Source organism: Delphinapterus leucas, chromosome 5 (genome assembly GCF_059928025.1).
Source record: "Delphinapterus leucas isolate spDelLeu-1000000601 "Yukka" chromosome 5, BTC_Dleu_Yukka2, whole genome shotgun sequence".
Taxonomy (NCBI): Eukaryota; Metazoa; Chordata; class Mammalia; order Artiodactyla; family Monodontidae; genus Delphinapterus; species Delphinapterus leucas.
In genome coordinates this window covers 92,085,783-92,109,956 of record NC_143133.1, presented here as the reverse complement: position 1 = coordinate 92,109,956, position 24,174 = coordinate 92,085,783, and the positions used below count along the sequence as shown (strand labels likewise).

General features: G+C 35.5%; 1 protein-coding gene across 11 annotated transcripts in view; it reads left to right on the top strand.

The window, feature by feature from the left end:
* Positions 1 to 24,174, top strand: part of CNOT6L (CCR4-NOT transcription complex subunit 6 like) — a 128,503-nt gene that overhangs the window by 72,646 nt on the left and 31,683 nt on the right. For 8 of the 11 annotated variants that reach the window (XM_089912097.1, XM_089912093.1, XM_089912091.1 and 5 more), the window contains 5 exons: positions 3,582 to 3,671; positions 14,512 to 14,580; positions 15,399 to 15,437; positions 17,240 to 17,397; positions 18,736 to 18,890. In XM_089912097.1, coding sequence (XP_089768223.1) covers positions 3,582 to 3,671; positions 14,512 to 14,580; positions 15,399 to 15,437; positions 17,240 to 17,397; positions 18,736 to 18,890 — 511 coding nt within the window. The remainder of the gene's footprint in view (positions 1 to 3,581; positions 3,672 to 14,511; positions 14,581 to 15,398; positions 15,438 to 17,239; positions 17,398 to 18,735; positions 18,891 to 24,174) is intronic. The other 3 variants (XM_089912094.1, XM_022599511.3, XM_089912099.1) reach the window with 1 other exon arrangement.

Below are 24,174 nucleotides of genomic sequence, written 5' to 3'. Positions count from 1 at the left end.
TCCTGTATGGGACTTTCTGTGCTTCCTGGACTTGATTAACTATTTCCTTTCCCATATTAGGGAAGTTTTCAACTATAATGTCTTCAAATATTTTCTCAGTCCCTTTCTTTTTCTCTTCTTCTTCTGGAAACCCTATAATTAGAATGTTGATGCGTTTAATGTTGTCCCAGAGATCTCTGAGACTGTCCTCAGTTCTTTTCATTCGTTTTTCTTTATTCTGCTCTGCAGTAGTTATTTCCACTATTTTATCTTCCAGGTCACTTATCCGTTCTTCTGCCTCAGTTATTCTGCTATTGATCCCATCTAGAGTATTTTTAATTTCATTTATTGTGTTCTTCATTGTTGTTTGTTTCATCTTTAGTTCTTCTAGGTCCTGGTTAAATGTTTCTTGCATTTTGTTTATTCTATTTTCAAGATTTTGGATCATCTTTACTATCATTATTCTGAATTCTTTTTCAGGTAGACTGCCTATTTCCTCTTCATTTGTTAGGTCTGGTGGGTTTTTTTCTTGCTCCTTCATCTGCTGTGTGTTTTTCTGTCTTCTCATTTTGCTTATCTTACTGTGTTTGGGATCTCCTTTTTGCAGGCTGCACGTTCGTAGTTCCCGTTGTTTTTGGTGTCTGTTCCCAGTGGCTAAGGTTCGTTCAGTGGGTTGTGTAGGCTTCCTGGTGGAGGGGACTAGTGCCTGTGTGCTGGTGGGTCAGGCTTGATCTTATCTTTCTGGTGGGCAGGTCCATGTCTGGTGGTGTGTTTTGGGGTGTCTGTGGATTTATTATGATTTTAGGCAGCCTCTCTGCTAATGGGTGGTGTTGTGTTCCTGTCTTGTTAGTTGTTTGGCATAGGTTGTCCAGCACTGTAGCTTGCTGGTCGTTGAGTGAAGCTGGGTTCTGGTGTTGAGATGGAGATCTCTGGGAGATTTTGGCCGTTTCATATTATGTGGATCAGGGAGGTCTCTTGTGGACCAGTGTCCTGAAGTTGGCTCTCCCACCTCAGAGGCACAGCACTGACTCCTGGCTGTAGCACCAGGAGCCTTTTATCCACACGGCTCAGAATAAAAGGGAGCAAAAGTGGAAAGAAAGAATTAGTAGAAGAAAGAAAAGAAAAGAACGAACGAAAGAAAGAAGATAAAGTAAAATAAAGTAAGATAAAATATAATAAAGTTAGTATAATAAAAAATAATTATTAAGTAAAAAAATTTAAAGAGAACAAAAAAACGGACGGATAGAACCCTAGGACAAATGGTGGAAGCAAAGCTATAGGGACAAAATCTCACACAGAAGCATACACATACACACTCACAAAAAGAGGAAAAGGAGAAAATCATAAATCTTGCTCTCAAAGTCTACCTCCTCAATTTGGGATGATTTGTTGTCTAAAGTAGGGAAGGAAGGAAAGAAAGAAGATAAAGTAAAATAAAATAAAGTAAGATAAAATATAATAAAGTTATTAAAATAAAAAATAATTATTAAGAAAAAAAAATTTTTCAAAAACGAAAACGCACAGATAGAACCCTAGGACAAATGGTGGAAGCAAAGCTATACAGACAAAATCTGACACAGAAGCATACACATACACACTTTCAAAAAGAGGAAAAGGGGAAAAAATCATAAATCTTGCTCTCAAAGCCCATCTCCTTAATTTGGGATGATTCGTTTTCTATTCATGTATTCCACAGATGCAGGGTACATAAAGTTGATTGTGCATCTTTAATCCGCTGCTTCTGAGGCTGCTGGGGAGATTTCCCTTTCTCTTCTTTGTTCTCACAGCTCCCAGGGTCTCAGCTTTGGATTTGGACCCGCCTCTGCGTGTAGGTTGCCAGAGGGCGTCTGTTCTTCGCTCAGACAGGACGGGGTTAAAGGAGCAGCTGCTTCAGGGGCTCTGGCTCACTCAGGCCGGTTGGGGGGTGGAGGGAGGGGCACGGAGTGCGGGGCGAGCCTGCGGCGGCAGAGGCCAGCGTGACGTTGCACCAGCCTGAGGCGTGCCGTGCATTCTCCCCGGGAAGTTGTCCCTGGATCCCGGGACCCTGGCAGTGGCGAGCTGCACAGGTTTCTGGGAAGGGGGCTGTGGATAGTGACCTGTGCTCGCACACAGGTTTCTTGGTGGTGGCAGCAGCAGCCTTAGCGTTTCATGACCGTCTCTGGGGTCCGCACTTTTAGCCGCGGCTCACGCCCGCCTCTGGAACTCCTTTAAGCAGTGCTCTTAATCCCCTCTCCTCGCGCACCAGGAAACAAAGAGGGAAAAAAAAGTCTCTTGCCTCTTTGGCAGGTCTAGACTTTTCCCGCACTCCCTCCTGGCCAGCCGTGGCGCACTCACCCCCTTCCGGCTGTGTTCACGCTGCCAACCCCAGTCCTCTCCCTGCGCTCTGACCGAAGGCTGAGCCTCAGCTCGCAGCCCCACCCGCCCCGTCGGGTGAGCAGACAAGCCTTTCTGGGCTGGTGAGTGCCGATCGGCACCGATACTCTGTGTGGGAATCTGTCTGCTTTGCCCTCCTCACCCCTGTTGCTGTGCTTCCCCCCTCCGCCACCCGCAGTCTCCGCCCGCGAAGGGTCTTCTACTGTGTGGAAACCTTTCCTCCTTCACGGCTCCCTCCCACTGGTGCAGGTCCTGTCCCTATCCTTTTGTCTGTTTATTCTTTTTTCTTTTGCCCTACGCAGGTACGTGGGGAGTTTCTTGCCTTTTGGGAGGTCTGAGGTCTTCTGCCAGTGTTCAGTAGGTGTTCTGTAGGAGTTGTTCCACGTGTAGATGTATTTCTGGTGTATCTGTGGGGAGGAAGGTGATCTCCGCATCTTACTCTTCCGCCATCTTCCCGTCTTCCTCCAAAGATTTTGTTTTAATAGTTAGAAACTTCATTTCTGAAAGGTCTTCAATTTTTGTTTTTTCAAATCTGTTTGCTAGACTAGTTTTGCATGCTTGTCTTAATAAATACCGCCTTTATTTCTTAAGAGAATATATAGACTGTTAACAGTAGTTTGTTTTTTGAAATTTGATAATTCTGTACTCTCAGTATTCAGATAACCCTGATCACTGTCATAAAAAAAATTCTTATTTCCCTCTACATTTCATTAAGTCATCTTTGTAATGATAGGTTTTCTTTTCACTTGAAATACCTTCCTTTTCTCCATGTGTAGTATAAGTATTCTAATTAGGGAGACCCTCATTTATATCACTCGTTCTTTCTCATACAAGGCTGTTTTTCTTTCAGTTAGAGTATTATCTTCAAAGATAAATGTAGAACCTATGGGTTACTTAAGGGTGCCAAGTTTTGATATTACTTCAGAACTGACCAAGATTGATATGTATGTGTGTGTGTGTGTGTATGTATGTATATATATGATTGTGACACACCCAAATTACAGGTATACAGTATAAACTGAAGCCTGGAAAGAAATAATTCTTTTGAAGTTTTTCTTTATGACTTGCTCAACAAAGAGTATTTAGTTCCTGTGATTTCTTTAAATTTATGTAACAGATTAAGTACAGTAAAATTCACTTTAGAAAATTAGTATTTTGTTTTATAGTGTATATTTGTTTTGTCTTCCAATTGTAACTCTTACAGATTTTATTTTTCTCTTTGTCTTTAGGCAATCCTTTATCACAGGATATTCTCAATTTATACCAGGACCCAGATGGAACCCGAAAGCTACTGAACTTCATGCTTGACAATCTTGCAGGTAAATATTAATGACAAAGCAGTAAACTCTACAGATATTACCGTTAGCTAATAGATCACATGTTGCTTAAGAGCTTCTGACCATTTTTTTTTAGTTGTTGTTATTATTATTTTTAAAATTGTTTTATTGGAGGCATCTGACCATTGTTTTATAACTGCTTGTAGGATTGAAGTTTCTGGCATTAGTATATTCCATGGTAGTGGGACATTCATCTTTTCACGTACTGAGTGCTTTATGTTAGGATCATTAGTTACATTATCTTATTGAATCTTTTTAGGAATCTAGGAGGTAGGAATTTTTACTGGCATTATACAGATGCAAATTCTGAGATTCAGAGAATAAAGTAATTTACCTAAGTACACAGCTGATTAATGCCAGAGCTGTGAACTCAAGATTGTCTTGCTCTTAATCACAAAGATACATAGTTATCAATTGTTTGAATTTGATGCAGAATGTTTGGAACCCACATATTGTGCACATTTTTCATGAATGAAATGACTTGTTTGATTCACTACATATCTGTGGAAATTTTGAAAGCAAGATTTTAATTAAGAACACCAGATTTATCTGATCAAAATAGTGGTATTCCAAATGAAAAATTTTTAATGTAAGAAAGCTATTAAGTATTTGACTTAAAACTTGTTTGTTTAAACACTGAAAATATATGGAAAAGAATGGAGATGCTACTAAATTCAGATATTTTTCTTGGAATAATACCTTTCTAAAATACAGAATCTTAAAACAGAGCTAGAGAAATCTAGATCCCAATAGAGGCCATCATCACAATATTTTGGCTGTACTCTTTTTAATTGTATTATAGAAGACACCCACCTACATACAAAATTTTAAAAAATCGTAAGATTTACAATAAGGTGAAATCAAATTAATGTAACTTAAAAGTTTTTTTGTTGATTGATGAGAGAGAGATAACAAACTTATTAGAGAAGTCCTTTTAGTAAGAAAGCAAGAATATGTGGCTGTTAAGTTGTATACAAAGCATGTGTATGTTATTTCTTTCTTGTTTAAAAATTAAGAATCTCTTGTCTCTATGGATATAGCCTCATGTGTATGTTATTTCCTTCTTGTTTAAAAATTAAGTATCTCTTGTTTCTATGTATATAGCCTGTTGACCCAGCCATATGGCATGTGTGGTGTGTGTGTGTAATTTTTAAGGAGTTTTTCATGTGTCTTAGATATAAGCTGTTTGTTGATACATATGTTGCAAATACCTTTTCTGGTGCTCTTGTTGCTTTTCCACTCTCTTAATTTGTCTCTTGATGAACAGAAAAAATTTAACATACTCTGCTTTATTGATCTTTCTAGTGTGGTACTGCTTTTGTGTTCTCTTTAAGAATTTTTCTCTACCTCAAGCTCATGAATGTATTCTCCTATGTTAGTATCTAAAAACTCCATTTTTTACTTGCAACACTTAGAGCTATAGTCTTCCCAGAATTGAGTTTGTGTAACACAGGAGTCAGTTTTTCCATGTGTGTATTAAATTAACCCTTCGCCATTTATTGAAAAGACTGTCCTTTCATTACTGTTTTTTTGTGCCATCTTTGTCATGAATCATCAGCGTTTTTATGGTATTTCTAGATTCTCTATTTTTTTGTTCTCTTCCTCTAGTCTTTATGGCAGTATAACATTGTTGTTAATTATGGCAGTTTTATAAAATGTTTTGAGATACAGTAGAGTAAGTCTTCCCTCTTGATTTGATTATAAAGTCTTGGCTAGTTTTGGCCCCATGCTTCTTTTGCCTTGTATTTTCATTAAAATTGCTAGAAACAGCTTTTCAAATTTCTCCCCTCACCCAAGTGTAGGGATTTTGATTGGGGATACAGTTGACTCTTGAACAACACAGGTTTGAACTGCACGGGTCCACTTATATGCAGATCTTTTTTTTCAAAAATAGGCTCTATAGGATCCACGTTTGGTTGAATCTGTGGATGTGGAACCGTGGATATGAAGGGCTGACTGTAAGGTTATATGCAAATTTTTGACTGTACAGGAGTCAGGGCCCCTAACCCCTGTATTGTTCAAGGGTCAACTGTAGATTGCTTTGGAAAGAATTGACATGTTTCCAACACTAGGTTTTCTAATCTAACAGTGTAGAATATTCTTTTATTTATTGTGCCTTCTCTAATTTATCTCATTATTTAGTTTTAGGTTTCTGTGTATTGGTCTTGTGCGTTTTTTATTACATTTATTCTAGGTATTGACTTTTTTGATGCTTTTGTAGTCTTTTTGAAAATAAATAGTATCTTAATGGATATTGCTGATTCGTGGAGTGCAATTGAGTTTTGTATACTTCGTGGTATTCCCACCTTGCTGAACCCTTGCTAAATATGTATTCAACCACTTTGCTCAATTCATTTTAATCCTGATGCATTTTAATGTCAATTTACGCAAGCATATCATCTGTAAATTCTACTTTTAATATTATTTTTCTAATTCTTATATCCTTTATTCTTTTTCTTTATTGCACTTGCTAAGACCACCAGTAAACTGCTAACTAAAAGTGGTGATAATGGGTATCATTTAATTTCATAATTTATTAGCTTTTAATAATTTATGATTAAGTAGGATGTTCACTGTAGTTTTTGTTTGATTGGTTTTTTTTGCGGTACGTGGGCCTCTCACTGTTGTGGCTTCTCCCGTTGCGGAGCACAGGCTCCGGACATGCAGGCTCAGCGGCCATGGCTCATGGGCCCAGCCGCTCCGCGGCATGTGGGATCCTTGCGGAACAGCGCACGAACCCGTGTCCCCTGCAACGGCAGGCGGACTCTCAACCACTGCGCCACCAAGGAAGCCCATTCACTGTAGTTTTTATATTGATAGTTTAATCAGATTAAGGATTTTCTTCTATTCCTAGTTTGCTAAGAGAGTCTGTTGTTTTTTTTTATTTTTTTGCGGTATGCGGGCCTCTCACTGCTGTGGCCTCTCCCGTTGTGGTGCACAGGCTCCAGACGCGCAGGCTCAGCGGCCATGGCTCACGGGCCCAGCCGCTCCACGGCATGTGGGATCTTCCCGGACCGGGGCACGAACCCGTGTCCCCTGCATCGGCAGGAGGACTCTCAACCACTGCGCCACCAGGGAAGCCCTGTTATTTTTTAATATGAATAAATGTTGAGTTTTATCAGATGCTTTTTTTCTATTAAGATGAGTATAAAATTTTTGTCCTTTATTCTGTTAATTTGGTAATTGCATTGATGGTTTTTCATATTACCACCTTTGTATTCCTGGAATAAGCCCAAGTAACTTGTAATATATTATTATTCTTTTTATATATCCCTGTTTCTATTTGCTGATCTTTTACTTAGGATTTTTTGCATGTGTGTTTGAGCGAGACTGGCCAGTAATTTTTCTTGTCAAGTTTTAATATAAAGGTTATGTTGGCCTCATTAAAGTTTTGGGGGATTATTTTATCATTTTCTGTTTTTTAGAAGAGTTTATTTAAGATTGGTATTCTTTCTTTCTTAAATATTTGGTAGAATACATCTGAGCCTGGGGTTCCTTTGTAGGCAGTTTCAATTACTGATTTAATTTCTTTAATAACTATAATACTCGTCTGATTTTCCATTTCTCTTTTTATCAGTTTCTGAAAGTTTTTTTTTGGTAATTTGAATATTTTATCTAATTTTTCAAATTTACTGGCATACAGTTGTTCAGAATATCTTTTTATGAGGTTTTAATGTCCATTTAATGTATTGTGATGTCTCTTTTCCATTCCAGATACTAGTTGTTTGTGTTGCCTCTATTTATTTCATGAATAGTCTTGTCCAGGGATTTATCAATAGTTTCTTTGAAGAAAAGAACCAATTTTTAGCTTTTTTGGTCATCTCTATCATACTTTTTTTTCCACTATCAGTAATTTCTTATCTTTATTTTTTCTTTCTGCTTTCTTTGGGTTTCATTTGCTGTTTTCTTTCTAACTTCTTATAACACGTAAATCTTTCACTTTTAGACATTTTTTTCCTCTGATGTATTCATTAATAAATCTCCCTCTAAACATGACTTTTAGCTGTATCCTTCAAGTTTTAATTTGTATAATTTTCATTATCATTCAGTTCAGCATATTTCTCCAAGCACTCATTTCTTCTTTGACTGATGAGTCATTTAGAAGTTTATTTTTTTTATTTTTAGGGGAGTTTTTCTAGTTTTCTTTGTCATTGATTCCTAGCTTAATTCCATTGTGGTCAAGGAACATACTCTGATTTAAATTCTAAAAATATGTTATATATTAGCCAGCTCATGCTTAATTACTTTTTATAAATGTTAAATATGTACTTTAAAAGAATGTGAATTCTATAGTTGTTTGGTACAGCATCCTATGTATATTAAAGTTTGCTAATTTGAATGTGTTATATATACTTAGTGATTACTTTGTTTTTATTCATTACTAATAGAGCTGTGTTAAAATATCCCACTTTGATTACAGATTTGTTTATTTCTTCTTGTAGTTCTTACAACTTTTAATTATATATATTGAGGATATATTTTCATGTGTTTCATCTTTCTGGTTATTTGAAGCTTTTATCATTATGCTCTTCTTATTACTTTCATATTAATATAGCTACTTGAAAAAATATAGCTGCATGAGTTCTATTTTGGTTAGAATTGGCACTGTATATCTTTTTTCTGTTTTTTCTGTGTTAAACTTTTTTGTATCCCTATATCTTAGTAGTTTCTTCCGTCTTCTTACTTCGGGTTTATTTTCTTTTTCTTGTTTGAAGTAACAACTTAGATTGTCGATTTGAAATCTTTTCTCATTTTCAGTGTAAGAATGTAGCACTATACACTATAATTTCCCTCTCAGAACTACTTTAGCTGTATTCCATACATTTTGATATGTTGTATTTTCATTTTCATTCTGTCCAGTGTATTTTAAAAAAAATTTCCTCTGAGTCTTCCTCTTTGACTCATGGATTATTTAGAAATATGTTACTTAATTTCCTGTTGTCTGTTACTAACTTTTTGTTTGATTCCAGTTTGGGACCAGTTGGGAAACCTTTTGTATTATTTCAATTCTTTTAAATTTCTTGAGGTTTGTTTTATTGTCTATCTTGGTGAATGTTCCCTGAGTGCTTGAAAAAAGTATATATTTTGTGGTTTGTTGGGTGGAGTATTCTTCACATGCAAATTAGATCATGCCGGTTGCTGGTGGTATTTAATTCCTCTATATTTTTTGTAACTTTCTGTCTAGTAGTCTTACCAGATGTTATAGGGCTAAAATTGCCAACCATAGTTGTGGATTTGTCTGTTTCTCCTTTCAGCTTAGTCAGTCTTTGCTTCATGTATTTTGAAGTGGTGTTGTTTATGTATACATATTGAGGATTGCTACATCTTCTTGATGAATTGATCTGTTTATCATTGTGTAATAACCTCCCTTGTTCCTAGTATCTTTTTTGCTCTTAAGTCTACTTTATCTGATGTTAACATAACCACTCTGCTTTTTTTTGGTTTGTTTAATGTTTACGTACTCTTAGATTCAGCTTCACTATGTGTATGTGAAGTGAATTTCTTGTATTAGTGTACAGTTGACTTATATGTCATGATTTTTATCTACTCTGCCAAGATTCCACTCATTTAATTTGTGTATTTATTAGACCATGTACATTTAAAATAATTATTGATATGTAGAACTTGAATCACCCATTTTGATACTTGTATTCTGTTTGTTTCCTTTGTTTCTCCTTCATTTATCTTTTCTTGGTTTCTTGTGGGTTACTTGAACATTTTTTTAGGATTCCATATTATTTTATTTATGCTGTTTTAGAATATATTGTCTTGTATAGTTTTCTTAGTCGTAACTTTAGATATCACAATATACATATGTAGCACAGTCTATTGATAATGGTGTCTTATCACTTTAAGTGAATTATTGATGCCCTACTTCCATTTGTGTCCCTTCACCCTCCCCACTTTTTTATTTTTAAAATTTTTATTTATTTATTTATTTATGGCTGTGTTGGGTCTTCGTTTCTGTGTGTGGGCTTTCTCTAGTTGTGGCAAGCGGGGGCCACTCTTCATCGCAGTGTGCGGGCCTCTCACTATCGTGGCCTCTGTTGTTGCGGAGCACAGGCTCCAGACACACAGGCTCAGTAATTGTGGCTCACGGGCCCAATTGCTCTGCAGCATGTGGGATCCTCCCAGACCAGGGCTCGAACCCGTGTCCCCTGCATTGGCAGGCAGATTCTCAACCACTGCGCCACCAGGGAAGCCCCCCACCCTCCCCACTTTTAAAATATTTTTGTCCCTAGTATTTCCTCTACCTGTACTAAGTACCACACAGGCGTTACATTTTTTGTTTCAGCCGTCAGATACGATTTAAGAAGCTTATGCGGAGAAGGTTAATCTGTTATATTTACCCTTAGTATTAGTCATTCTCTGTTCCTTCCATTTTGATGTTCCATTTCTTCTGTTACGTTCTTTCTGTTTAGAGAGCTTCCTCTAGTCATTCTATAAGGGCTGGTCTGCTAGCAACAAAATCTTGTAGTTTTCCTTTGATAACATCTTTATTTTTCCTTGATTTATGAAGGAAAGTTCTGCTGGATACAGAATTTGTGGTTGACAGTTCTTTTCTTTTAGCACTTTATCACTTCCTCTGGCACCATGGTTTTAGAAAAGAAACTTATTGTTCCCCTTTAGGTAATGTGTCATTTCTCTGAGGTTTTTGTCTTTAATTTTAGCAGTTTCATTATGATGTGGTTTGGTGTGGCTTACTTTGGTTTTATTGTTTGAAGTTTGCACATCTTCTTAAACTTGTAGATTTATGTTTTTATTAAATTTGAGAGTTTTTAGTCATTATCTCTTAGAATACTTTTAAGTCTGCATTCTCTTTCTGAACTCTGATGATATGAATCTTAGATCTTCTGTTATAGTCCCACAGGTTTCTCAAGCTCTGTTCATTTTTGTTTTTCAGTTTTCTTTTTATTGTTCCTATTGAGTAAATTCTCTTGATGTGTTCTCAAATTCAATCATTTTATCTTTGGTTATCATTATTATTGTGCCCTTCCGCTTCTTTCCTTGGGTTTTCTGTTTTTTCAGTTTTCAAGAGAATTTGTAATTACTTTTCATAGCAGCTCTATGATAGCTGCTCTAAAATTTCTGTCAGATAATTTCAACATCTGAATCATCTCTGTGTTGTTGTCTGTTGGTAGTCTTTTCTCACTTAAGTTGTGATTTTCCTGGTCTTTGGTATGACCAGTGATTTTCAGTTGTGCCCTGGATAGTTTGAATATTCTGTTAGGAGATCCATGACCTTTTAAAAACCTCAATAGCAGGCAGCCAATTTAGGTTTAGCATGTGGGTTCTGTTGGTCCTCCCAGGCTCAGCTGGCACCCTCTCTGTGGGGAGACCAGGCCCAGTGCTGCCAGCCACTGGGAGGTGTGGGAAATCAGAACTTTGGTTGCATGCCTCGCCACCCTGGGTCTATTCCTGGTGGCTTCAGGGCTGTCTCGCACTTAGTGTGGCATGTGTGGGAGATAAAAATGGGAGAATTGTTTTTATCACATTATGGGTATGATGCTGAAAGACGTATTAAGATGTCAACTGCTGTTCTTCTCTTCATAATGAGAATAGACTTATCTTCAATTTTGATCCAAATCCTTGTGCTGTGTCTAGGACCATATAGATTTATCTATTAAACAGTCTTTATCTGATTTGATAGTTGGCCCATATAACTCTGTATTCCTCTCCTTTGTCATATCATCGGCTATGCAATTTTATCTTGAAAAAAGTCAATTTTAAGTATGTGCCACACATGAATATATTATTCTCCTTGTAATAAATACTTAAATTCCGGTTAAGACTAGATTTTCCTTTGACCACTACCTTTAATTCCAGTCCCTTCCGTGTAAGTAAACACACTTGTAAGTTGGGTGTGTATCCTTGTAGGCATGTCTATAGACATTACATATAAAAATTATGCCAGTAGAAGTTTTATGGTATTACTTTGCATGTGTGTTTTAAATTTTTTTCTAATAAAATATATCCTATTATTATAATGTATCTTATTTTTTAATTAAAATGTATCATATATATTTTTCTACTTTTTTCTCACTCAACAGTATTTCTTATATACCTTTCCACTTTAGCACACATGTATGTTTTTTCTTTTAAACTGTAGCATAGACTTCTGTGAAATGGATAATAACCATTTACCATTGCTTTTGCTGTTACAAACAGTGGCATAATGAATATCTATTTGAATGCTGCTTTAAGCAGATAGGGCTGATCCCAAGAAATAGAATTGCTGGGTCACAGGGACATGAATGTTTTAAATTTTAAAAGATGATGCCAGTTTGTCTTCCCAGAGAGCTGTACCAATTTGTATTCCCACCAGTTGTACATGCAAGTATCTGTTTCTTATCCCCTTCACCAACCCTGATGTTAGTAAACTTAAAATTTTTTTTTTGTCAACTTGGATAAAGACATGCTATCTCATTTTTTAATGTTTCCTGGTTACTGGTGAGATAGAGTATCTTTTCCTATGTTTTTGTTCTTTGGTTGTTGTTGGGGAATATTATACGTTTTACTTACACTGATATATTGTGCTGTATCAGTTAAGATATGGGAAGCGTCACAATGTTGACATCACCTTACTTGTCTTATTTTGATATCTTTTGTGCTTTCTGAATGTTTAACTATTTGCTAATAAGGATCCCAGCAGCTAAAAAGTTCCTTGTTTACTCTTCATTATATTTACATAATGAGCTTTCCATTTTTTGAGATAGTTGCCAAGATTCTGGCATGGCACTCCTAGCAGGCATGATTATTTTCCAGGATTCAGTGTGTTGAACCAGCTGGATGGTTTGTTTGTCATCTTATGATGACCTTCATATGGACTGTGCAAAATAACGTTCATTTCACTTTGTGAAAAGCATGGCTGCTAAAACAGGCATCCTTTAGGTAGACTTCAGAACATCAAAATGATTAATAAAGTGAAACTTTTTTAAAGGTCTTGGATACTGTGGTCAAAATTTCTATGGCTGGATGATGATGGAGTGTTTTTGTTTTAAAGGAATAGATTTCTTATCCACTGATTCCCTGGGTAAATCTGTAAACTCTAATCAAATTGTTCTGTAACTGCAAATGTGTTTAAAAGGGAGAAGAAAAAGAGGAAGTTAAATCTTAATTTAGGAATTTTCTTTCATCTGATAGTTTGGTAACATTTAGTTCCATAGTATTGACAGTCATATCTGAGCAGTTAATGTTTAACCAGTGCCTTCCTTTTTTCTGTATAATGTAGCTCTAATCTCTTGCTTTGCATTGACATTATGAAAGAGAGAAAGAGTAAAATTAGGAAATGAAAGCCCTGTTAGAAAATTCAGTAATTTTTATTATGCATGCATATTTGTTTTTTTTATTTTAAAAATATTTGAATATTTTGTTCGTCAGTGTGTTGAAACTTCACATAGTTTTGATTTACCAGCTGGGAACAAAGCTGGGTCAACACAATTTATATGTGTAATTAAGACATAACACCTTACTTAAGTTTTTGTTTTTGTTTTTTTAACATCTTTATTGGAGTATAATTGCTTTACAATGTTGTGTTAGTTTCTGCTGTATAACAAAGTGAATCAGCTTTGTACATATATCCCCATGTCCCCTCCCTTTTGCGTCTCCCTCCCACCCTCCTTATCCCACCCCTCTAGGTGGTCACAAAGCACCCAGCTGATCTCCCTGTGCGATGCAGCTGCTTCCCACTAGCTATCTGTTTTACATTTGGTAGTGTATACATGTCAGTGCTACTCTCATTTCGTCCCAGCTTACCCTTTCCCCTTCCCGTGTCCTCAACTGCATTCTCTGTGTCTGCGTCTTTATTCCTGTCCTGCCTTTAGACACTATAAAACTCTTAGAGGAAAACATAGGCAGAACACTCTGTGACATAAATCACAGCAAGATCCTTTTTGACCCACCTCCTGGGGAAATGGAAATAAAAATAAAAATAAACAAATGGGACCTAATGAAACTTAAAAGCTTTTGCGTAGCAAAGGAAACCATAAACAAGACCAAAAGAAAACCCTCAGAATGGGAGAAAATATTTGCAAACAAGCAACTGACAAAGGATTAATCTCCAAAATATACAAGCAGCTCATGCAGCTCAATATCAAAAAACCAAACAACCCAATCCAAAAATGGGCAGAAGACCTAAATAGACATTTCTCCAAAGAAGATACACAGATTGCCAACGAACACATGAAAGGATGCTCAACATCACTAGTCATTAGAGAAATGCAAATCAAAACTACAATGAGGTGTCACCTCACACCAGTCAGAATGGCCATCATCAGAAAATCTACAAACAATAAATGCTGGAGAGGATGTGGAGAAAAGGGAACCCTCTTGCACTGTTGGTGGATGTAAATTGATACAGCCGCTATGGAGAACAGTATGGAGGTTCCTTAAAAAACTAAAAACAGAACTACCATATAACCCAGCAATCCCACTTCTGGGCATATACCCTGAGAAAACCATAATTCAAAGAGTCATGTACCAAAATGTTCACTGCGCGCTATTTACAATAGCCAGGACATGGAAGCAACCTTACTTAAGGTTTTAAATAGGTACTTTTTTATAAATACTGTGTAAGTATAAATGCCACTACTGAATTTCCTCATGTTCTTTTTGGATATTAGTTACGTGTTTTATGCAGAACTCTTCGTCAACTTCCTTCAGCTTCTAAATCTTCGTTATATTTCAGTACTATATTTTTAAGTCAGTTTGTGAGGCGTTATAGCTGAAGAGAAAACAGAAGCTGATTTGACATTACAAAGCAAATGATACTGATTTTAGAAAGACATGAAAATATGTTTAAAAGAATATACATTTTTTCCAGTTCATCCAGAGCAGCTTCCTCCGAGGCCATGGATTACATTAAAAGAACGAGACCAAATTCTGCCATCAGGTAAATAGTTTTTCTTATTCTCCCTTGACTTTTTTCGGATATACTTGAAATGCCATTTGGGCTTTGTGATAAAATTGACAGACCTTCATTTTACCTCCCCTGAGTAGATGCGTTTAAAAATACTGATCAATAGACTTAAAAGTCTACCCTAAGGCTTATGTACAGGGATCTCATACCTTTCACAATGATGCAGCTCTTGGTTTTAAAATTAGTTCTTGTAATAGAGCTTTCCAAGTGGCATCTTCACATAGGGTTTGGTGATTTAAGAAAAATGAGTAGTAATGAATTTTCTTCTGAAAAATTTTAAACTACTTAGATACTTTATCTTTCTTGAGTGGGTAAGCTGATAATGCTTTGTAAAAGGATAATTTAGACTGAGTTCCATTTACTGTATTGGAAACAAAATATGATACCAGGCCAAGGGTATAGAAATGATATAGGGTGAAGATTTGAGCAGTTTAATTATATGATTTAGCATTTCTAGAACTGCAGTAATGTAGGAAATATAAACCTTTATCTTTTGGTGCAGACCAATGATGATTTGACATTTATAGGGCTTCTTACTGCTCATTAGACATTTTATGATTGGGAATTCTGCTTAAAATAAGTTGTTACAAATTAATATTCTTCTTAATCACAAGTGATAGTTTTCATGATACCTAATTTTGTTTTAAAAATGAAAATTTTACTGTTTTAATATGAAGGTAAACCAATCACTGAATACTGATACTTAATTTTAAAGAGTAAACCACAGAATTTATTATGTACTTTTACAACAATATAAAGCCCGTCTTTTTTTTTTTTTTTTTTAATTTAAGGTAAGAAGTGGAAGGATTCAGAAAAAATCATTTGCTTAGGTATCGGGAGATGTGCGAAGTGTAATGTGTTCATGGTTCTATTTATATTTTAATAACACTGAGAAATATTATCATATTAGTACATTTCTGTATCTTCTAGAGGTAATAATTTTAAAACCACCACACTCTGGAGCCATAGTATCAGACTGTTCTAAGAGGTACTGTATCAGTGTTATCAAGAATAACACTTCTGTTATCAGGATTCACATTGATGGTCTGAGTAAAACGAATACCTCAGTTTTTCTACAAAGCCTTAAGTTAGGCAGATTTATTTTGTGTTTAGCCTTCCTTAATGTGTAATTAATTGTTCCCTTTCTGGTATTAAAATGATATTAAAAACACCATTTTCTAGTTCTTCAAAGTAATCCCTTTCTGAGCACGAGTTAACATAATCTTGAAGAAGATCTTTCCTAATATCACATACCTTCATTTCCATTAAGAAGAGGAACAACAGAAACAAGTTTTCATTAGTTGTTGAATTCTCAAGTAATGTGTTCTTGGGTTTTCCTTTTTGAAAAACCACTATGGATTTTTCTTGGGATGTCTGACTTCCGTGAGTAGAATCAGTGCTACAAAAAAACAAAAAAAAGATATTAAAAATGCCTTTCTGATGCATAGGGAGATGTGTATAATAACTAACAATGGTTAAGGGTGATTTATAGCCACAAAACTATAATGGTAATTAAACTATGTAAGAATTAATCCCAGATAGTGAAAAGAGGTACCAGTATACAAAATGGCCACCAGTCAGATTTCCAGGGGACCGTTGAACTAAGTTTCTCTTAATACCTTTCCCATCATCTGACTTTGAATCAACTTCAATCAAGTGTTACTTCATTCTTGGATTCCTCACCTTTTATTAAGTACTTGATTCTCAACTGTGTCTGCCCATTGTAATCACCTGGGAAGCTGTTTAAAAATATTAATACCCAAATCCTAATATACTAACTTAATTAGTCTGGAGTAGGGCGCTGAGTATCAGCATTTTTTAAAAAAAGTTCTACAAACTGATTCTAATGGACAGCCAGGATAGAGAATTAATGATAAAAATCAGGGCTTTTCAAACTGGTGTGCATGTGCGTATGAATCACCTGGGGAGTTTGTTAAATTGCAGGTTCCAATTCATTAAGTCTTTGTGAAGGCAGAAATTCTTCAGTACTGAGTTCCTAGGTGATAACTGATGCTGCTGGTACTTAGAGCACATTTTTGAGTAGCAGGGATACAAGCTGCGTTTTCCTATTAGTTTGCTTGTAGTCCTTATATAGGCATTTTAAAATGAGAATTTAGTTTTAGAAATGAACATTTGATTTGGTAAAAAAGGATTCTCTTATGACTGAACTTTGTTAGTCCATATTCTTCTGGCTTAGAGCAGTGAGAGCATTAAGAGGCCCAAAAAAGTATTAAGTATGGATATTTTGTTAATACAAGTTAATGAAATTAGAGCCTTTTAACGAGAAAAATTAAAATTTACTTTTATTCCATTTATAAAGTCTTGCTCAGTAAATTATGTGCAAAAAAATGGCATTCTGATTTAAAAGTCGAATTTTTATTAAAATATTCTAAAAAATCACAAATATGAAGTATTAGTCTAATTCTGGTAAAAGGACTTTGATGTGATGGATTCCAGTGAAGTTTTATAGGTATAGTTTAATGGAATCTTGCCCAAGGCATTTCACGATGATGATATTTGGGGTATGTTTGTGTGGCATGTGTGCTTGTGTAGGTGTATATGTGATATTGCTTTAGAAAACATTGCCTAATTTTCTCCCTTTTGTCTGTTGTTTTTTTCTCCCACTTCTTAGCATCATTCACGGTTATGTGTTACAATGTGTTATGTGATAAATACGCCACCCGGCAGCTATATGGCTATTGCCCATCCTGGGCATTAAACTGGGAATACAGGAAAAAGGGAATTATGGAAGAAATTGTTAACTGTGACGCAGATATCATTAGTCTTCAGGTAACACTATAGAAATTAAATTGTCTTTAACTTAAAGGTGAACCTAAAAATTATAGAAGATCTTACTTTTGGGAGAGTTCCTGTGTTCGAAGGAGAACCCAAAGCAATTATTTTCTCTCCTCTTAAAAAAAGACAATTTTAATAAGCACCTCAGATATTTCTACAACTTGTAGAGAAGTTGGAAATTTTGAAAAAATATAAAGAATAATGGAGGGGGCTTCCCTGGTGGCGCAGTGGTTGAGAGTCCGCCTGCTGATGCAGGGGACACGGGTTCGTGCCCCGGTCCGGGAGATCCCACATGCCGCCGAGCGGCTGCGTCCATGAGCCATGGCCACTGAGCCTGCGCGTCCGGAGCCTGTGCTCCACAACGGGAGAGGCCACAACAGTGAGAGGCCCGCGTACCGCAAAAAAAAAAAAAGAATAATGGAGGAAAACACCTAATCCCATATCCCAAATACAGTTGCTGGGTTAAAACTTCTGAAGTATTTCTTGTACACTTTAAAAAAAATTCACTTGCCTATTTATTTACAGATATGTACAGATATGTTTTCAAAATAGAGATCACACCATTGATGTATTTTGTACCTTGTTTATTGCACTTAATGCACTACCCATGTTACTAAAATTCCTCAAAGCCAATTATATGAATATATATTAATTGATTTAGCATTTTCCCTACTGTTGGACATTCAGGCTGTTTATGTTTTCACTGTTACAAAATCATGTTGTTATGAGCATTAGCATACATAAATCATTATCTTCACACTTGATTATTTCATTTGGAAAGATTTGTTAAAAATATGTTATGGGTCTAACTTAATAATTACTACTTTAACACAGACCATTGGATTATTGGTATTCAGGTACCTAAAATTTCCTTAAGTAGAATTTTTTGTTGGTAGATCTTAAGCTTTTCACTCTAGCGTATCATTTCTTTCTACCACAGTTGAGAAATTTGAAATAATTTTTAAAATTACCTCTTTATAATATAAAATTTGCTGTTCCATACCACCGAATCTATAATATGACCAACTTTCAATTGTTCATTTACCAGTTGAGGAAGTGAAGTATAATGGAATGAATTCTAAATTGGGAGTCAAGAGACTTGGGAACAACTACCTGTGTGAGCATGAGAAAATCACGTTATTTTCTGGTTCTCTTAGGTTTTAAAAAGCTGCCATTGTCAAATGGTGGCTGCTATCAATAAGGTAGGGTACTTAGATAATATTTTTTAAGTGAAGTATTTTAACTTGGTCACACCTTACTCACAATGCTGCACGTTTTTATATCTTAGTTTTCCTCTGTCATGTCAATGATTATGTTTCTTTGTCATCTCAGGAAGTGGAAACAGAGCAATACTTCACTCTCTTTCTGCCAGCATTGAAGGAGCGTGGATATGATGGATTTTTTTCTCCAAAGTCACGTGCCAAAATCATGTCTGAGCAGGAGAGAAAGCATGTGGATGGTTGTGCAATATTCTTCAAAACAGAAAAGTGAGTTAAGGAAATGAAGCATAATAGTGTACTTATTTCTTTAATTCCCACACATTTGAAATTGTCTTTGGTTTGACCCTGAAATAGACAGGTAATATAAAAGTTTAAAACTACTGGTAATGTTTTATTTCTTAGGCTGTGTATTGAAAATAAGAATGTTTACTGTATTATTCTTTATGCTTCTTTTGCCAAATTACATTAAAAATATTAAAGAGTATATACTTGAATATGATACTGTATTTATATATTTTCATGAAGTAAAATATTAGTTTTTGTGTAAAAAAGAAAGATTTTTTTTGCTAGTTGACCTTTTTCAGAATCGTTCATTTTATGAACTTTTCATCTTTTTAAATTAACATTCTATATGTTTACTTAGTCATTCATTCACTAAATGTTTACTGAGCATTTGCTTTGTGACAAATGCTGTGCTAGTCACAATAGTCTCAAAGACATACAGTTTCTATCCCACTCAGAGCTCTAGTAGGAAAATCACAATCTAATATGGTATATATGAGGTGGAGATATGCAAGGATAGATAAGGGAGGACACGCACAGACCTTATGGAGGTAGGGAGTTAAAGGATTGACTGAGACAGGACAATGGAAAGCGGTCATGACCTGCAATGGAAAACAGAAAACATGACCTTTGTCTTTTCAGGGCTGTAATATAGTTGATGAAAATACAGTCAAAGATAAGATGATGACTGCTTATTAAAATACATGAACAATCTTGTAGAGACCTCCGTGCTTTTAGTATTCTTGAGTTTAAAATGGAAAAGATTATCTGTTCAGAGTTAGTGACAAGAATTAAAGGAGATAATGAATGGATAGGTACTTCATAAACCATTAAGTGTCCTGGAAACATTTATATTATTGTCATATTTCTCTGTTTCTGTAATCCTTTGCAATATTAGTATTTCTCTCTTACTGGGTTTATGATGTTGTATGCATTGGATTTAGGAACTGCATTTCCTACTTGAGGGTGCAGAGCCATAAGACACTTAGAAGGCTATCGCTCCCTTTTTTTTTTTTTTTTGGTTTGGAATTGTGAAGAGTTTATTTTATGACTGTTTATTTCATTCTTTTATTTATCTATTTATTTTTATTGAAGTAGAGTTAAAGTGAGTCAGTTATACATACATACATTCTTTTTTATATTCTTTTTCATTATGGTTTATCACAAGATATTGAATATAGTTCTCTGTGCTGTACAGTAGGACCTTGTTTATCCATTCTATATATATAACAGTTTGCATCTACTAACCCCAAACTCCAAATCCATCTCTCCCCCACTGCCCCTCCCCCTTTCCGTTCCCCCTGGGCAACCACAAGTCTGTTCTCTATGTCTGTAAGTCTATTTCTGTTCATAGATAGGTTCATTTGTGTCATATTTTAGATTCCACATATAAGTGATATCGTATGGTATTTGTCTTTCTCTTTTTGACTTACTTCACTTAGTATGATAACCTTTAAGTCCATCCATGTTGCTGCAAATGGCATTATTTCATAGAAGGCTATCTCTTGAACGCTGGCTGAGTGACTAGATGGTTAGAGGCAGATTCCTTTGGTTATCATCCTGAGGAAAAGAGAGAAGTATATTTTTGCCTCATAAAGGCTGCCAGTTTTACAGTGGAAAATTTGAAGGAACCTCCAGTAGAAGACTGAAATATATGGATTCTCATAGAGATTGTATCCTGTAGTTAATAACTTAGGTTTGATACATTAGATAGGGAATCATCTACTAAACGCCTGTGACTATTTTCCTGTTTGGTGCCTATTATAACAAATCATTTCAATGTTTTTATTGATACAAGCCTATTTATTACCAGCATGGCATGTTATTTTAAGTAAATGAATTAAGTGAATTTGAAAGATATTTGAGCCCCTTCTTCTCACTTATTTGTACCTACTTTCATATCTTTTCTGTGACTTTTTAATAGAGATTTTTCACTTGTTTAATAATTAGTACAGGGCCCTGAAGTATTTGAGGTCAGGATATGCTAAATTCTTCTAGTGGGTTGCTGATTTTTTTTTTTTAACAAATTTTAGAATAACAATAGCTATTACTTTCATAGTGTTTACATGTCCCCCGTTTTCTTTTATTTATACTGATTATCTTATTTAATTTTTAAAGCAATCCTCAGAGGTAGGAATAGAGCTATTTCCTCATTTTTAGAGATGAGGAAACCAAGACATAGAGATTATCTGGCTTCACAGTCAATGCTTTTAACCACTGTACTAAACTGCATCTTTAGATTTCTTTTCTTTTTAATATTTATTACTTTTTTTCATTGAAGTATAGTTGGTTTACAATGTTGTGTTAGTTTCAGGTGTGCAGCAAAGTGATTCCGTTTTACATATATATATATTTTCCCAGATTCTTATATAGGTTATTACAAAATATTGAGTGTAGCTCCCTGTGCTATACAGTATGTCCTTGTTGTTTATCTTTAGACTTATTGTTTCAGCTTCCGACATCACTTGTACCTATTAAAAGGTTACCTCATTTGGGAAATACTGCCTTGAATTTGATATTTGTTACCAGTATTCACGCACAAATTTCCTTGAAACACCATAATTAAAAAAAGAATTACTGATAACATTGAGACATGTAACATCAATCTGTTTTTCCATTTGCCGTCGTTTCTTTCTGAAAGATGATAATACCTAAAATTTTTTTCATTCCCTTTACAGTTTTGAGAGGAAAGTCTAAAATGCCTTGATAATTTACTAGAGGTAACTAAGATTTTGAACTAACAATTGTCTAGGAAACTTTAAACAACCAAGTATTTGAAAACTGATACTTGAATTATTAAAAATGCTGTAAATTAGTTAAGAGATAAATACATAGGAAATACTTCGATGCATCATTTGCATTTCTTTCCTTCTTCAACTTTTTGCCTAAATAGTAACATGGATCCAGCAACAGATGAAGACCTTGAGTGTGATATGTTGTTAAATTCCACCCGTTTTGAACAGTGCCAAATAACTTGCTGATGTCATGTTATCTGTCCAATGCCAAACTATTTGGAATTTAACACAAAGTACACTATGCTGCATTTCTTCTACTCCTTCTTCAGATTGGAGAAATGATGCAGTGCAAAGAAAAGACTGTTTGGAAGCCAGGTGGTTCTCCTGCTTATGCAGCTGTATAATCTTGAATGAATTACTTACCCTTTCTGGGCTTATTTTCTCATTTGTACATATTTGTGTATTACCTTGTAAGAGAATTTATATGATTTACAAGACTCACAGTTAAAAGATAGCTGTAGAAGAGTGCTTCAATTCTCTGTACTCATTCTCAAGGTCTTAATCTTCTAAAACCAGAGTATCAGATAATTTCTCATCTTCAGTGATGAAATTTTTTTCCCTTCATGGAAAACAGTGGTACAGAATGGGTAACAATAAATGGAAACTATAATAATCACTATTTTTAGCAAAATATTATAATAAAAATCTCTTATCCATCATGATGGAAGGATAGTATATTGCTTAGTAATGGCTGGGACACAGACCATTATTCAGAGAATTAGAATACATTATATTTTATTTTGTTTTTTTGTTTTTGTTTTTGCGGTACGCGGGCCTCTCACTGTTGTGGCCTCTCCCGTTGCGGAGCACAGGCTCCGGACGCGCAGGCTCAGCGGCCATGGCTCACGGGACCAGCCGCTCCGCGGCATGTGGGATCTTCCCGGACCGGGGCACGAACCCATGTCCCCTGCATCGGCAGGCGGACTCTCGACCACTGCACCATCAGGGAAGCCCAACCCCTATATTTTATATTGTATACATTATACTTTATATTGTATACATTCTAGTTTAACCTTTGGGGATTCAGAAGGCACTTCAAGATTTGGTAGCACCTTTTGGTCATTATGAACATCATTTTTTGGGTAATTAGGTGCATAAAGATACCAGAAAATAGAAATTTGGGTTGATAAGATGCCAGAAATCACCTTTTCTTTGTCCTTTATCTTAATAAGTGTTTTCTTCAGTGCAAAATATTTTATAAAACAGACATATACATATAGGTCTGTATTTTGTGTGTGTGTGTAAGAAGAGACTGTTACTATAGATAAGTTTTTTAGAGTCAGAAAGTTTCTCTTTCCCATGTTTTGTTCTATAGACTAAACAGTTAGTAGAAATGGAGTCTTGGAGCCCGATACGCAATTTGAAGAAATCCAAAATGTTGAAAAATGGAGCTGAAACCAGATCTAGACTTACTTGCTTTTCCTGAGGTTAGCAATTCTGATCTGATCATGCTTTGTTTCAAATCAGTGAGAAAGGGAAAGATGAAAACAGCAGTTGTAGAACAGTGTGACCATTACACTGTGAAGAGGCAGGTCTCTTCCAATAGGACTGGGAACTAGGTTGTCATGGTGCTTAGTCCTTACTGTATTGCCTCTGCTGTTTGTCTCAGAGGTACCAGGTAAGGCCAAGTCCTTGTTTTTCCTTCTGTGTTACGACAGGTGGTTTGGTGGTTGAGAAGAGGTCATTCAGAGGTTATAGTTTTGTCCCAAAATGACCTATTGTGATAATCCTGTCTTACTAGTTTCTCAGTTACTAATTTTTTCTGTCATAGGTGGTGGTTGTGTTTAGAATTTTAAAATCTGAGATTGTGGTTCCTGGTTTCCAGTGTTAACTTTCCCATTAATTTAATCTGAAACATAAAATTATTGCTTTATTCCAGTTTCCTTTACCTTTCCAGTATGGATAATAATAACTCTTCTGCCTAATTTCAGAGGTTTCTTATGGGGCTAAAATGATCAAGAATGTGAAAGTGCTTTTAGTGGTTAAAAGAGTTGTACAAATATAGGTAGGATGGTGAATATCCTCTTTTCTTCCCTATTTATCTCACTCTCTAAGCTTATCTTTTCTAGCAAATTGTTTTCTGGCACTCCCATGATTACTTGAAAGGACCTAAGAACACATTTTATAGCATCTTATGCTGAATATACAATAAAAACTTCTATTTGGTTTAGGTTTAAGAGTGAGTTTAATGTGATCAGAAAGGGTCGTAGTTAACAGAAAGTAGAAGCAGAGTGAAGTTTATTTGGTTGGTAGGTAGGAGGGGAGAAAGTAAGAAGTAGTATTGTTCTAAAGTAGTATGGATAGAATATGGATAACTATTTCTTACTATTTTATAAATGTATTATAAATATAGTATAAAATAAACACAAACACAAGATAAGTTATAGGAGATTATAACTCCCTATTCTGGTGCTAGAAATCTCATTTTCTAAAGGCAGAGTCCCTGAAAAGTTCTTATGGTTCAAGAAGTATAT